This window comes from Diadema antillarum, unplaced genomic scaffold (genome assembly GCF_040938485.1).
Source record: "Diadema antillarum isolate AM-2024a unplaced genomic scaffold, OU_Dant_1.0 seq00001004_RagTag, whole genome shotgun sequence".
Classification (NCBI taxonomy): domain Eukaryota; kingdom Metazoa; phylum Echinodermata; class Echinoidea; order Diadematoida; family Diadematidae; genus Diadema; species Diadema antillarum.
Window position 1 is genome coordinate 189,822 of NW_027271842.1, and position 16,868 is coordinate 206,689.

Genomic DNA, 16,868 nt, shown 5'->3' on the forward strand with positions numbered 1-16,868 from the left:
TTCACGAAATTAAAATGCACGCGAACATTTCTCGTTTTACAGTATTTAGTTTTCTTGAAAAGGGTCATGGTAAAAACAGATAGTACATCCACTTTTACACTGTGAGATATTTGAGATTCCGTCTGATGAAAAACAAAGAAAACAATTGAAATAAAAATTATTATGTGGTAATTTTTATGTGGATATCTTCAGAAATATTTCTTGTTATGTAACGGATGCAGGGTGAGTGGTTATTATTAGTTCTTGTGTAATTACCTCATTTACAGAAATCAAAATGGCTTTTATCTTTTTTCACATTCAATCTATTCACATAAATGCGTAAAAACTGTATCAACAGTTTATATGGCCTCGAATTTTAACTACATTATACATCCTCTGCAACCATTATGTGTTATGAAAAAGAAAACAACAATAAACAAACTAACGTTAGGAACACGTAATCACACAGGTAGGCTTGACTCGAAAATCTACAGACAGCGCTGAAACAGTGAGATATAAGGGTCTTGCTGAAAGACTATACAAAGTACACCTGTCGCGCTGCCACCTGTCCTAGCTGCACGCAATGTATGTAGCTAGCCTGCCAGCTGAAGGTAACGGTAATTGATTGACAGCGTGGTGTACAACGCGTGTGGTTGACTTGACAACAACACAGTGTACATATGTCGGAACAGACAGTCAATGGTGCGAAATTTCAAGGATTTTGCTTGATCAAATCGTGTGCAATGGATTCGAAGGAAACTCCAAGCTGCAATTACTTTATGTGATGACCAATCTTCAAAAAGGCTCATTGAGGTAAAAATTGTAGCTAGGTGTGGCGGACAAATGAGTAGACTGGTCTAAAAATTGACTGAAAACGTCGATATCCCTCTTGTCGATTTGTGTGGGTCTCTCTCCCCAGTCCGATATACGACTTTTCGTGTAAGTCTCACGTACGTCGCGTTCAGAATGTAAATTATTCTAGGTTCTAACATGTGTTAGTGGGTAGGCCTATCGTTATTTAGATCCTACTGAAAACAGTCAATTAACAATAGATTTTCTTAATTTAGGCTGTCGGGCAAAGATAACGGCCAAGATACGTTAAAAATACATGCATTTTACATTACATTTCAGTTCGGGAAACCCAGCAGTCTCACAAGGGGGGCCCCTCCTTATAAGTAACCCGTCCCCCTTATAAGTAACCCCGTCCCCCTTATAAGTAACCCCCGGGGCACTCCTTATAAGGAGTCTCCACGCTTTTTTGCAATGCAACGCGAAAATGAAAGGACTGCGGCAATTCGCTTGATTATGTCCATAAAGCTTCACAAGTTTCCTAGTTACTCACGAAATTTGAGCAAAATCGGTTCGAGGCATCATATCTAAAATCATGGATTTAAATGCGATGTCAAACGACCCATGCGAATGCTGAAATGCGAGCGATTACTGGCGTGAGTGTCGCCAGGCGCGGCGGCGCGGCAATGCTTGAGTGCAGACGTGGCGACTGAGCATGTACTTTACTTTTGCTCAAATTTCGTGAGTAACTAGGAAACTTGTGAAGCTTTATGGACATAATCAAGTGAATTGCCGCAGTCCTTTCATTTTCGCGTTGCATTGCAAAAAAGCGTGGAGACTCCTTATAAGGGGTGCCCCGTAACATTCACAAGAGTAGGAACCCTATTTATTATAAACTAGACCTTTCTAGACTAGTTCTATATATAGTCTATGGTAGGCCTAGACTAGTAATTAAGTTTTATTCTAAACTTGTGTAGGCTAAATTTATAGATCTAGATCTCGTTGATTCAAGGGGAGGCCTAATTCAGTAAAGTCAAGACAAGCACACAAGTTGTGTGCTTGTCTTTATTGAATTAGGCCTCCCCTTGAACCAACAAGATCTATTAATGTAAAAAGCATTCTGCCATTGTGTAAGGCATGCCTGATTATCAAGTTTCAGACGACCATGTACACCCTCACTGATGTATTGTAGGTTTTTCAAATATCCAGTATTGTAAAATCTTTACCCTTTAGCTCTAAGCGAAGTTAGCTAGGGCAAATGTGGCATGACGTCCCTAGTACTGGACCAGTAGCAGTAGGCAACGCTGGCACTGGTATGATAGTCCCTGACCAGTACCGGTAAAAATAATTGTTGGACCAGTAAATTTTTTTCAGGAATGGACCAGTAAAAGATGAAAAACTGGGTGCCTACTGGTACTGGTCAGACAGGCTGGACCAATAGAAAAAAAAAAAAAAAATAGGGTTAGTGTGCAGCCCTGCAGTAGGTCTAGTACTACTAGTACTACCCGACTAACCCTGGCCATGGGCGTTTGGACTGGTTGCAGTTACTGTAGTAGGGCCTATCGCGTAGAGCCTACCAGGCTTTTGCAGTGTACTGTGTAGATGAGTAACAGTACTATATAGTCAGTAGTATGCATATAGATTATGGCATTGGACAATGACCTACGCGTAGTAATATGTAATCAACTTGAACATGATAGAAAATATATAGGGGCCTATGTTAAGTTTTCGACAGTTGATTGTATATTTTGCACCCTGGGATCCTGGAAGCCACACGTTACACCAGAATGTGCGAGATTCCAAAATGAGTAATTAATCCACTCGCTTGTTACACTTCCATGTACCTCTGCATCACACAGACAAAAATGATGGAAACATTGCCCCCCATGTCTTCCAACCCACTGGGGACAAACATGATACCAAACCACGACGGACTCTCTGTCATACTGGAGGGAGAAGTAGATGGCTCGTACACTCACAGCGATGCTGGCAGCAACCACTTCGAGGGTGAACATGGCTCGCAGGTCGGACTTGGAGATGTCCCTCAGCCAGATGGGGAAGAGTCAGCTAAAGGAGATGTTGCACAAAGTGAGCGGGGTGATGATGTCGCCGAAAGTAGCCCCATGGAGGACGGGCCGGGGTTCCAGCTGGGGGATATCTTGCTGTCTGGCAGGGGCGGAGTGGGGTCAGGTGAGGGGGATGGTTCGAGCGTGTTGCGAGAGTGGCACGCATTCCGCGGGAGGAACATCGAGAGCGTCGGCACCGTCGAGTTCTGTCGGCAGGTGGATCACGTTGATATCTGGCTGGACAAGTGGAACCATCATCAGGTAATGGCGTGAAGTATTTCCATGCTGTTTTCTTGTTTGAATAATTCCTGTTGATGTAGCTAAAAGAGTTTAGCATTGTTATGAATCCACAAGTCATTCCTGAAGGTATCCAAGAAACTTAGATTGTCGTGCTTCCGAAGAAATTTAAAATCATCAAAGACTCAACTGAAGCAGAGTAAAAAAAAAATAATAATCTGTATTTTACATTGCTAACCTGTTTGCAGTAGAAGCCATCAGCTTATGGAGAGAGTGTATGTTTTGCTCCCCTACTATTCATAGCGATGTCAAGTGTTGGAAGGCATCTTGCAGCGCAGCAACTTCTCCCAGTACAATTTCCTGTGGACCACTCTCCAGCCGGCCCTGCACCGGGACTTCATGTACACGGCCCGCCAGCATTTCCCAGGCCACCATTTTGACCCGATCAGCAGCCACACCAGCCGGGAGACAAAAGCAAGGCGCGCTGTGAGAAACTACCACCATGCACAGAGGTGAGTGTCATTTCCATATGTTCTTTTTGGTACTGTATGTGTTTAATTTAGATTTTATTATGATCTGTAAAAGATTAATTTTGTGCAAACATATGATATATGTTTGATCCTTCTGCATCAATTTCTGGAATACATTTTTTTTTTCAGAAAGCATGATTTCATTTAATCATTTTTGTTACCAATATTGCTATCATAGAATGAAAACTCCAATAAGAATATAGGGCAATTAGTATATTATGTATGTGTACAGTGCAAGAGTTAATTATCATCTTTGATATTGACACTGATTTTCTAACAGAAAACATATCATACAAGAGTATAACAGTCACAATGTAGAACTTGATGTTGATCTCTTAACAGTTGGGAAAATTCATTGAATACGAAAGGACAAATAAGCCCAAAACTTTGATAGTAACTGTTATTCTTTCATTCCATACCACTACATCTGTAGATACATCATAGAAGAATTAATGTGAATGAATGAGTAAATAGAGTTTCTCTTTGACATGTACACATAGTTTTATGTTGCTAGAAGCAGCTTTCATTGCGGTCTCTCCCTAATGTTAGTACATAAGAGGAAGGCTTACAAACTTTATGTGCTAACATCAGTTGTCAGTGAAGAACTCACTTAACACACAGTATATATATTTTGTGATTTGATTACTTAAAAAAACACAAACAAAATTTTGACGTTTTATCAATGAGAAAGTGTGAATGTGAACAAGGAGTTTAGACATTGGTGTATTTACCAAATTAAGCATTTATTTCTCATAATTTCTTTTTACGGTGGAAGTAAGGCTGTTTTCATGATCTATTCCTTTAACAGTGCTCACGTGCAGAGACGTTTTGATGTGCAGAGACTGAATACAGAATACATCATGCCAGTCATCAAATCCAGTCCTCCAGCGGAAGTGAAACAAGTGTAAGTTATCCAGACATTATACTGTCACTCTGATCTACTCCTCCATTACAATAACTTAAGGTGACCATACATTCAACTTTTCTGCAAGTGAAAAAAAAAGCTTTATCTCATAGCTCAAGATTCTTCAGATTTTCATCAAACCATGTGTGCAGCAGAACAAGGTCTATTGATTTTTTGTAGATAGTTGAATACTTGTTGATCCTTAACTATTATATCACTTAGTACTTTGAATTTAAACATACAGAATCCGTTTGGTTCTTACATATATATTTCTCAAATGCAGCAGTTTTACTGCTTGAAAGCAAAATTGTGAAATCATTCTTGAAGATATATTGCATCTTTCTCTATTTTCTCATGTTATTTGATGCTCTTCCGCCCAAATTTTGCCCAGGCATTCTCAGATTCACAGCAAGTGGAGATATACTTGTAGAAACGTCTCTCTAACCATGGAAGATTGTTAGTTTGCTTTGCTTTGATTTGTTTTGTTTGATTGTTTGTATGACCACATGACCAAATGACCCCACCAATGGTCTGCACTAAGAATCGTGTCTTGCCCCTTTCCGTTCTTTCAGATCTTTCAAGTCTGGATGGGACAGATTAAAGCCATCAAACAGTGCACCACTGGTCAAGCTGCCAGTCGTCAGGCACACCAAGACCTTCGTTCACCCCCTGAGTCGTTCTGCCCCAAACTTGAACAGGTGAGTACAGTGTAGAATTGAAAACTATAAAAGTGAATATCCGCACATTCATGCCATCTTAATTATGTCTGCTCCACAGATGCTTGCTAGCTAGTGTGAAGGGAGTGGCATACTTTGTTGCACACCAAGAAAACAAAGACAACCAAATCTTTGCATTTGATAAAGCTATTTAATGTTTATACTTTCCATTATTAATGCTGCATTTATATCCTGTGCCAAAGGATGATTACATAATTGTAAATATTAAAGCAGGAATAGAATGATTTTGGAGTATGATAATGTTGAATCAGTTGCAGCTATATATATATCTACTCAAACGACACTATCTCCCGAATTATGTATTTCAGGAATTGAAGGGGGAAAAAAATTCTTTTGTGTATGTATTTACTTTTTGAATATATTGAAGAAAGAAATTAGAAAATGTAAAATAATTGGTATTTCCACACACACTTCTTCCTTGTAATGAAGGATATGATTTGTTGTATTATTTGTGGGTGGAATGCACCATACAAGCATTGCTTTTTAGCATTCCTCCTCATTTCCAGCATTTCCGCATACTTCAAGGATATTCTCTAAACTTATTTTGTATTATACATTTTGATGTAATTTATATGTTCAATTTCTGTAAAATATAAGTATGTTTCTATAAGAAGTGGAAAAAAATAAATTAATCAATCAATCAATCAATCAATGAAAGAATGAATAAATGAAAAATGAATGAATGAATGAATGAATGAATGAATGAATGAATGAATGAATGAATGAATGAATGAGTGAGTGAATGAATGAATGAATGAATGAATGAATGAATGAATGGATGAATGAATGAAAGAATTAATTAATAAATGAATGAATGTATGTATGAATGAATGGATGAATGAATGAATGAATGAATAAATGAATGAATGAATGAATGAATGGATGAATGGATGGATGGATGAATGAATGAAAGAATGGATGAAAGAATGAATGAATGAATGAATAAATGAATGAATGAATAAGTGAATGAATGCATGAATGAATGAATTAATGAATTAATAAATTAATGGAGATAATGTTCCAGTACTTCATTCATCAAAACCACTCCTCAAGATTTCTCAATTTCAATTGACAGAGTGAAGGAGGATCAGCCAATCAGGAGACACATGCAGGACCACCTGGGCCATTCCATTTCGAGAAAGAAGAGTGCGTGGAGCGAGAGGAGGCGGAGAGGCTACAACCCAGTCGATGAGTCCAACATACCCCTCCTGACCAAGGCCTTGACTGATATTCACCTTTATTGGGCAAGACCTACCTTGGTAAATTAACCTGTTCCATACTGAATTCTGAAATCCCCATAGACTGGATACAAAGGCCACGAGGTTCCCATAGGAAATGGGTTAAATTGTGTGTTTATATCAAGTATGCTTTTTTTCCACGTACATTTTTACAAGGTATAAGGTCGTACTTGCAAGCCACGCAATATTTTTCTTGCGGGATTAGACTGATTAAAGACAAGGGTCACATTTTTTTTGTCTTCCTTTCTTTGTTTGTTTGTTTGTTTCTTCTTTCTTTCTTTTTTTTCTTTCTTTCTTTCCTTCTTTCTTTCTTTTATCACATTGAAGTCATAGCACTGTCCATAGAAATGTCATTTCCTTTCATGATATTACTAATTATATGGAGGGCTTCAGTTGGCTTCCTGTTATATTCTTGTATGAAAGAGGAATGCAGAAATCAAATCAAATCAAAATCAAATCAAATGTCACTATGTTAGGGCTATTCAAGCTTTCACCACACTTGGAATCACCTGTTGTGATTCATCAAGCCAAAGTTTATGGTTCTGACATGAAATGAAATGTAAACTCATTTTTCATCGTCTTTGTCATTTCTGTAGTCCATTTTTTTTTCTCTCTGCCATTTACTTTTCAGTCGGGGACACGTGCTGATAGGCTGCCGCCCATAGACCCCACCCCTACAGAGGCGTGGCAGCTGTATCACTGGTATGCAGAAAGCTGGAATGGTGAGTTATTGTAGGCTGTCATCCCACTTGCAGATAGTGATACATTGCAGCAAGCTTTAGATCTGCAATGCTAATGGTTACAATGCGCCTCCCAGGTTGGGCAGTGGGAACGTGGTCTCACACATCATGCAGAACTAATTTTTTTGCCTAATAGCCAAGTCATAAGATTAGCGGGGCAGATCTAAGCTTGATTCTGCAAGCATTGTAGCATTATAGAGGGACACACATATATGTGAGTAGATCTCTCTCTCTCTCTCTCTCTCTGTTTCTCTCAGTCTCTGTCTCTCTTTGTATAATTTTCTGTCGAGTGCAAAAGGCAGGACTATCATGTGCAAGAGCAGGGGGATTTAAGACAGAAATCTTAAGACTGTTCACTGCAGTCTTTCTTCTTCTCTCTTCCAAATGCATAGAGTGAAAAACTTCACAGAAAATCTTGGTAAACTTTAAGAGTCAGATATGCTTACTTGGCAAGAAAATGATTCTATTTTGTATCAAACCTCAAGAACATGTAGTAAATACTTTGGACTAATGGCAATGGTATCAGTCAACAGAAAATTTTACTGAAGTGAACCTTCCAATAGAACCTGCACTAGGTATGATCCTGTCTTTTTTTTAATTATCCTTATTTTTTCACCCCACCAAAGGGAATAAACATCATTACCTATCATGTTTGTGCCTCATTATAGTGTCGTTATTGCTTAGAAGGAATTAATAGACTACTAATGAGATGTTTACTGTGTTATTTTAGCGATCAGTTGCTTTACAATGAGGCAATTTTCTTTGCTACCAGAAAAAGCAATGACTGAATTTGAACAAGGCATTTATTCCACATGGTAATTTTTGTATATTATTCTGCTGGCAGAGAAATAGACATTTTTGGTGTTCTTCACACGTAAATTTACATTTGTATTGATTACAGACAGGTGAAAACACAAGTGTTTTAAGATTTGAAGTGACTTAACATGACAGACATTAACGGGCAGTGCAGTTATTAGGGTGTGAGAACAGCGAAAAAGACTTACCAAAAATTGTCCCTCAGTTTCAATATCCAATAAATACTGACCATCAATTTTGACTTTACTGGTGTTGTGCTTGATATATTTCTCTTTCTTCCATTTTCTTTCACAGATGTTCAGAGGAACGAGTTCCTGCACAAGTTGCTCAGGAAGCTGGACCAACGACAGCTCTACTTTCTTTCCACTCATTCAGCGGTAAGTTTCTCTGTCTTGAAGCCATAACATGCTGTTGTTCTTTTCTTATATGTTTTCTCAGGGGTACAGTTCTCAAATCTTTTAAACGCAAAGATATTTTCTCAGTGATTGATGACTTAATACTTGGATACACTACAGTATCAGGGCAATCCACTTTTCTTTCTTATTTTGAAGAATAAAGAACATGACTAAATGTTCAACAAATCCTAAGAATATATCAACATCACTATCTTCAAACCTTTGAACATTATAGTACATTATAGTTTCAGTAGATTTTCTTTGTTTTTGTTTTCTTTTTAGTTGTTTTTATAAAAGTTTGTCAGGGAAATACATGTCAGATACCAATAGTTGACTGTTGACTGCAGTTGGATGTAGCGTACGTGCAGGCTTTGAGGCATCCAGGCCAAAATTCCTGCGAAGAATGTATGGCTTTAATACACAGTATTGGTGTATGTTTGATTTCTGTGATAGGAGTAAAAGTATGTTGTGATGCGCTTTAGTCTCCCACAAAATGGTAGAAAGGTGCTTTTAAAAAAGTAGTGACAATGATTAAAAAAAAACAAGCACAAACAAGCAAACAAAATCATAATCACTATTATTCTAAACATGCAGTGTTAATGTGAATACTTCATGGCAGTACTATATAATATATAATACTGCATATGTATTATGTCTCTCTATGTAATATATAATACCGCATATATATTATGTCTCTCTATGTAATATATAATACTGCATATATGTTATGTCTCTCTATGTAATATATAATACCGCATATATATTATGTCTCTCTATGTAATATATAATACCGCATATATATTATGTCTCTCTATGTATATAATACCGCATATATATTATGTCTATCTATGTAATATTATTATAATACCGCATATATATTATGTCTCTCTATGTAATATATAATACTGCATATATATTATGTCTATCTATATATCTTATATTTCTCTCACTCTCACTCCCTCTCTATCTGTCTCATTGTGTAACATCACAGCTGAAGCAGTCGAGGGACTTTGTCTCCCTGCTGCCAGAGCACCTGGCCCTCCGAATCCTGGGTTACCTCTCCCCCAAGTGGCTCTTGGTGGCTGCCCAGGTGTGTAAGGCTTGGCAGCACCTCGCCAGCCACGACGCCATTTGGAAGGACAAGTGCTCCCAGGTGGAGATCAGTAAGTATGCTGTATACACAGAAATAGTTTTGCTGTACGTTAATTTTTGTTGCATATTTTGTGCTTCTTTTGGTTAGCATGAATTCCATAACCTCCAAAAATATCTTCGCAATTTTTCCTTCACATTTTGCGCAGATTGAATGCCTCCCTGGTATGATTCAGATTCATATTCAGATCAGATTCAGATTTCATTTTGTTGTATCATACTAGGAAACTCTTTCTGTTGGCATGTATACAAATGAATTTATACAAATTTATCCAAATGAGTGTGTGTGTGTGTGTGTGTGTGTGTGTGTGTGTGTGTGTGTGTGTGTGTGTGTGTGTGTGTGTGTGTGTGTGTGTGTGTACATACATGATTGTCCCATAGTATTTTATATACTAGTAGGATGCATTTCAACACGTGTATGCAGTAGTTTCTGTGCAGACCAGCTGTACATTCAATTGGATCAGGCAGCACATCAATTTTCACATAGGGAAATGCCAAATCAAATTCTATTTTCTTTTCTGTGAACTTGATGAAAATAGCATACAAGTAAACAATTGCACAGCATGAATTCAAGAACCCACAAATATGTTTTTGAATTGCTCAGCGTGAAAAATTAATTACGCGAAAATATTACCATTTACAGTACTGGAATGAATATATCGGCTGAAGCAACCATCTTTTTATAGTGACCACCTGCCTTCAGCAATTGCACTGAAATGCTGTGCGATGAAAGCATGTACATGTAATGGAGAACCTGTGTGTAGTGAACACTCACCTGACATGACAAGTGACTGTAGGCTTGGTTTCCACCAGATGGCAGAAATATGGGACAGCCATTCCAGCAGCCAGCTAGCATGTTACTATAGCTCTGTTGGTTGTTCAGTACTTCACTGCATATATACGGTACTACTCTGGTAATTACTTACACACCATCTGTTCGTTCATGGTGTGTAAGTCAGTGATTACCAAGTTTATGTAATTGATAGTCCGTTATCATTGGTATGCTTGTCTTTTTGTGTAATGATCTTTACAGTGATAAAGTCAGAAATCCATGTCAGATTAAAGATTCTTGAAGATAGGAATTCTCTCTCTTTTCTTTTCCAGAAATTCCCTTGCCAGACAAGCCTTTCAAGTGGAAGACCATTTACCGCGATAACGTCTTCCTTCGATGGAACTGGGACGAGGGCAGAACAAAATCTTTGGATGTCAGAGGTCACCAGGCCAAGTAAGTAAAGGAGCGATTCAGTAGCACAACAGATGTGCAGATTCATACTCTGCAATGCTGCTACAGTGCACTCCCAATATAACGAACAGGGTTATAATGAAATTCCGGTGACAGCGAAGTAAGAATTCCAGCCGCAACATTATCCATACTATGCATTTTTATTGTTTATTTCTTTGGTTATGATGGAATTTCGATATAACGAATATAAAGAAAGAAAAGTGCCAGTCCCGAGGACTTCGTTATAAGAGGAGTCCACTGTACTTAATAAAAAGTTTGCACAAAATGGGTTAAGCATCATTTTAAACATTTTAAAGTGAGTCCATCATCAGGTAGAGGTAAATGAAACCTTTCCAAAAATACCTCAGTTGTTACAACAATATCATTGAAATTATGTCCCATTTTTTTATATAATTTCATTTGGTATTTAGCAGCTTTAATTGCAACTATCACAAATTGATAAGAATGGTGTTAGCTCGTTTTGCAATCAAGTTCTTCATTTCTTCCTTCAGCATGTTGAAGACGGCCTGATTTCGCTATAACATGCATTTCCCATAGACGCCTTCCTGGCCATATTCTGGACTAGTCTTCAACAGGGTAATTCTCGATGTGCTTTGTTCGCTGATTAGCACATCAGATGACTTGCTTCCTTCATCCACTGCCACAGATGTCTTGACACTTTAATGCTCACCTGACATGAATCTCATAATCATCCTAACTCTAAATGCCATTATCATGACTCTCATATGAGCCTAGCTCTCACGTAGCTAGAATGATTACATCACGATCAAATATATGAAAAATAAAATGTTAGTAAATTACACCTCGTGTGCATTTTATACGTAATGCTGTCAGTATTTCTATAGTCTAGTAAAAGTAGTATAGTAATCTAGTCATAATGATAGTAGTAGTAGAGTAGTATTTGAGGTAGTAGTAGCAGTAGCAGGTAGTAGTAGTTGTAGTAGTTGTAACAGTAATAGTCGTCATGATCATCATAGATTTCTGTTAATGTTAAATCTTATCTAGGTTGAATTGATAATATCATTCATTTCATCGGTATTAATAAATTTTGTTGTCTTGGAGTCAGGATCGCAGCTATTTCTAATGTTAATATCATTGTCACATCAAAAATATCAAACTATACAATTGTATTTCCACTGTCCACTTTAGAGTGCTGTGTGTGACGTTTGACGGAGAGTACCGAGTGGCCAGTGGGAGCCAGGACAAGACAGTCAAGGTGTGGGACATCCAGACAGGGGCGTGTCTCCAGACCCTCAAGGGACACCAGGTAAGACCCACTCTCAGACCCTCATCATTATACAATGTATAGAATGCAGCTCCCTTGAGAATCCCACTAGACCGACACCCATGAGTCATACAGCGCGATGAAATTGACATTGAGAACAAGTTCATGAGTCTTACAGCTCACTAGTTATACAGCCCATGAGTTCAACACTAGACAAATAAAGCCCATAAGTTCGACACGAGGTAAAAACATCCCATGTGTTGAACAAATACAACATAGGGCTTAATGTGTTGATCTCATAGGCCTTGTTAGCTTAGTGTCGAACTAATGGGCGGTATGACTTGAGAGCTGTATAACTCATGGGCTGTATGACTTGTCAGCTGTATGACTCATGGGCTGTATGACTCATGGGTGTCGGTCTCGTGACGTGCATCCCTCTCTGAGTGGCCAGGTCTGGGGCCGTGTCATGAACCCTGTGTATGTATAAGTATATTAGGGCAGCTCCAGCAGCCCTTTGCCTTGAACTTGTGTACATGCAGGACAGCCTGACACATTGATTCAATCAGCAACACTGTGTAGTGGTAGCAGTAGTGCAGCAGCAGCGATGGCAGATGTTGTGGTTCTGTCAAAGTAATCTTTCTAAAGGGGAACCTGCTCCAAATGTTTACAATTTTGCCATATGTGGATTGAATGAATGTAGCAATATTTGTTGGACACATCGGTGAAGTTTATATATTTTGGGTAAACCATCCTTGGATTATGATTTTCGCACTTTAATTTTGGAAGGTCAGTTATATGGCAGAGAATGCATAGACAGAAATTTCATTCCTTTGTTGCTTTCCTCTCCCGGCACATTACAGAAAGGGGTGTGGTGTCTGCGGTTCTTCACCCCCCACCTTCTCATCAGCGGCTCGTATGACAGCAACCTCAAGATATGGAGTCTGCGGAAGGGGTCCTGCGCTCGCACCCTCCTGGGCCACGATGGCGCCATTTGGGCCATGGCGCAGAAGAAGCATTACCTGGCATCCGCTTCTCAAGACAGAACTGTAAGCAACTAAACACTGCCTGTTACCAGTAATTTCAACTCGTACCTTAGTTGCTCACTGTAAATGTAATACAACAATACAATTTTTCGGCATCTTTTTTGTTCCGAGAAAGACTAATAAAGAATATCTGTATGTGTGTCTGTATCTGTATCTGTATCTGTATCTGTATCTGTATTTGTGTCCCTTTGAGTTACAATCAACAACCCACTGACCAGTAAACCATGTATTTTATCCACAAAAATGTGTCTCAAACGAAGACCAACCATGTGTTCCTAACAAAACAATGGATTACAGATTCAGAACATTCTTTGATTTTATAATAATCATGTGTACGGGTCATATCTGATCATATTGATTGCAAAGTGATGGATGATGAGTTTGATACTATACATCTTTTTTTATGAGACAGAGTTGTGAAAACATGACAGGGAAAAACAACAGAGCCCTCGGCAGAATTCATGCTTTGAATTAAAAAAAAAAAAGAAGCATAATATTGTTATCTCCTGCATCTGTCTAATTTTTTTTTTTTTTTTTTTTTGGTGCCATATTTCCTATGGATATCACTAAAATACAATCGAGAGGAATGAGGGGATCCTAACTCTGCAGTGATCATCTCAAGTACTGCATAATTATGTAGAATCATAAATTTGCGGCACCATTTTGTTCCCGATTTAATGCAGGTGAAGTTATGGGACCTGCACACATGTTCTCTGCTGCACACCCTGGTGGGGCACGGACAGGCCGTCTTCTGTGTGGACATCGACAACGAGGGCACCATGGTCATAACCGGCTCTGCTGACAAGGTAAATCGGTCGCAGACATGCTCCTCCTGCACCTATTTGTATTAAGTGGTAATAAAAGGAGGCTACACACCTATTTGTATTCACTCAGCTCTGTCTTTAGTATATGCCAATAGATTTGTACCCTTATTGCCTTTAAAGGGAATCTCTCCCCTAAAATTTATATTTGAGAGGTGTGAGAGCATATCCTAAGAACTCATCTCATCACAAAAATGCCCAAAACTGTGAAAAATTAATTTTAATAAATCAGCACGCACTAGTGCGTGCTGCATTAGTAGCCAGATCTGAAAAAAGTAGCTGCGCTTAGACCATCGGTGTGTGCACGTTTCCTTCGTTCGCCTCCGTCTGCACACAGCTATATCAAATACTGTCTATCGGTATCGCCTCATAAGCATCCGCATGAGTAGAGGCTGCCACGGCTGCCTGGTCAGTGTCCCAGCGCAGCGCGGCAGCACCAACCTAGCTACATTCTCTGACATTTGTGCGCGTTTGCGTGCTTTGAGAGTATATCGTAGTACACTGATCATACAGAAAATTATCGAACTACGCCATCGAATGCAGGCGATAACGCCAGACGACTACTCTTAGATCAAGGTGCATGTAATTTTTGGCATTTTAGAGATCTCTTTATGTATCTTTATATATTGCTATATCTCTGTATGTGAGTAACATTGCGCTCTTATATTTCATAGGGATATTACCAGTACAATAACCTACAATGTTAGAAAACTAAATTTCTGTGTACAGGTACACTATAATGTAATTCCATGCGTTGTGACAGCACCTTTACCTTTTTATCTGTTTTTCCTGTGGAAATTTTTGGCCTGCTCATAATGATCTTTATTCATGTTCATGTGCTGCTGTTGGTAAAAGTAAAAGTAAAATTTTTTTGTGGTATAGAAATGTGGGTGCATTTCGTGAAACATGAAACTAGCGCAAAATTAAAAAGAAACTTTTTTTGCTTGTTATGATATGTAACACTACTTCATATTTTGATTCTGCCAAATCAAAAATGAGCCATATTCTTCTTACCAGGTCAAGGTGAAAAAAATTACTTGTGCGAAGTATTTGTGCTTTTACAGTAAGTCATAGCTTTCAGAAACATCTCGCTATCTGTGTGAGAAAATTGGTGAGAGCAAAGTGCGATCTTTGCCCCGATGCAGAGTATCCGTGTGTGGAGCATTGAGACGGGTCGCCACGTCCGGGTCATCCGCATCAGCCAGACGACCTCCATCATGGCACTCAGCTACGACAAGGGCTACTTTGCCTGCTCTGTGGGCGAGGTCGTGTCACTATGGCGACTGGACACGGCCGCCTGCGTGAAGGTCTTTGACGAGCATGAGAAGAGGTCAGAAGCAGAGTGACATTGCTGTGGTTAGGCTGTTTAGCAGATTTCAACCTGGATATAAATCTGTTTTTTTATTTGTTCTTCTTTTTGGTATAACTTTGATTCTTCTTGGTGTGGCAAATGTGTATATGGTGACAAAAATGATGATTTGAAGAATAGATAGTAGTGTCATTCAATTATAATTTAGTCATCCCTCTATTCAAGTGAAGAATGTAAATATACATGTATGGTTTCATCAGTATTTCACCCAAATTGACCATGTCCTTAAAGCAGTCTAGTATCTTGAATCCCATATTTACTGCTAAGTTCTTTGTTTTTTAGGGATGTAATATACTGATTATAAAGCTCAGAAATTACTTTAAATGGTGGTAACAAAGTGATCAGAAGTTTGGTATTTCTGGCAAATTTATGAAGTTTGAATTCCAATTTATGTACTTGTAGTGTGAATAGCTGCATTCATATCATATGGTTAACACAGCATTTGCATTCTACATACCCTATGTCAATGAGAAGTTGACCTTTCGTATCTCAAATTGAATTCATTTCGTAACATGTCTCAATTCATCTTTCATTTCCAGGGTTGAGACTCTCAATCTAAAGATCAGTGACACGTCAAACCCAGACCAGCCCAAAGGACTGCTGGTCAGCGCCGGCCAAGACGGAATGGTCAAGTACTGGAATATTCGAAAGTGAGTAATGTGGATGAATTATTGATGTCTGTGTATCATCATTTTGATACCCTACACATGTGCAATAGTTGCAATGATGGGCCTGCTTATTGTTTTAGTAGATGTTGCTGTCATTGGAACTTTGTTGTTGTTGAGATTTTTATTTTTCATACAGAGATGCCACTTGTTACTATTTTTGCAGGATTTTGAACTTTTTTGAGCCAAACATAATCAGGGGCAGATCCAAGAATTCAGTGAAGAGGGGGCGCCTTTACAAAATTAAAGGGGGGGCGTAAGCACCCCTCCCCCATTTTTTTTCTTCTTTTTTTTCTTTAAAAAAAATAAAATAAAGGGGGGAGCTCCCAGTGGACTCCCCCCTGGATCTGCCACTGAAAGTGCAGGTGTCATGGAAATGCTCTGTATTATTACACATGTCTATAGCGCAGGAAGGGCAAAAATACTGTTTTTCAATGAAAACACGTGTTTTCAGCCCTCTTGAATACTGCAATGCTGTATACAGGGTTGTCATCCCTGTACATAGAGTATTGTAGAGCTGCCAAGTGTCCCTTATTCTGCAGGAGATACCACTTCATGACCTGACAAGATAATGAACAAATCGTCTTGATTTTGGAACTGTTTTTGCCCATTGAGTGCATGTAACACACAAGCATCTCCCTGGTTGCTCTTAGAAACTTCCCTGCTTTCAGAGTGTGAATGTGTGCAGCCCTGAGAGTATAAGACAGCAAACACATCTGTGTTGTCAATGTGGATAGAATGGTGCATTTATTACAACAATGCGGACTTCACTATGATTTGATACTATAGGAATGAAAGCTGGCACACGCTGCAATCCCGGAAAGGTAGCCACATCAACAGCACCTTCACGGACAAGACCAAGATCATCGCCGCCTGCTCAGACTACAGAGTCCGGGTCTGGAATTTCCACATGACGCCGTGA

General features: G+C 38.9%; 1 protein-coding gene across 1 annotated transcript; it reads left to right on the forward strand.

Annotated features, from left to right (window-relative positions):
* The first annotated feature begins 2,681 nt into the window (after window positions 1–2,681).
* Window positions 2,682–16,868, forward strand: LOC139742519 (uncharacterized). Its single transcript, XM_071653050.1, has 15 exons — window positions 2,682–3,095; window positions 3,375–3,583; window positions 4,410–4,505; window positions 5,078–5,203; window positions 6,318–6,501; window positions 7,112–7,202; window positions 8,331–8,413; window positions 9,423–9,594; window positions 10,685–10,805; window positions 11,973–12,090; window positions 12,909–13,094; window positions 13,775–13,897; window positions 15,058–15,242; window positions 15,821–15,931; window positions 16,736–16,868. Exons 1-15 carry the CDS (start codon window positions 2,682–2,684, stop codon window positions 16,866–16,868), a joined length of 2,352 nt encoding a protein of 783 aa, XP_071509151.1.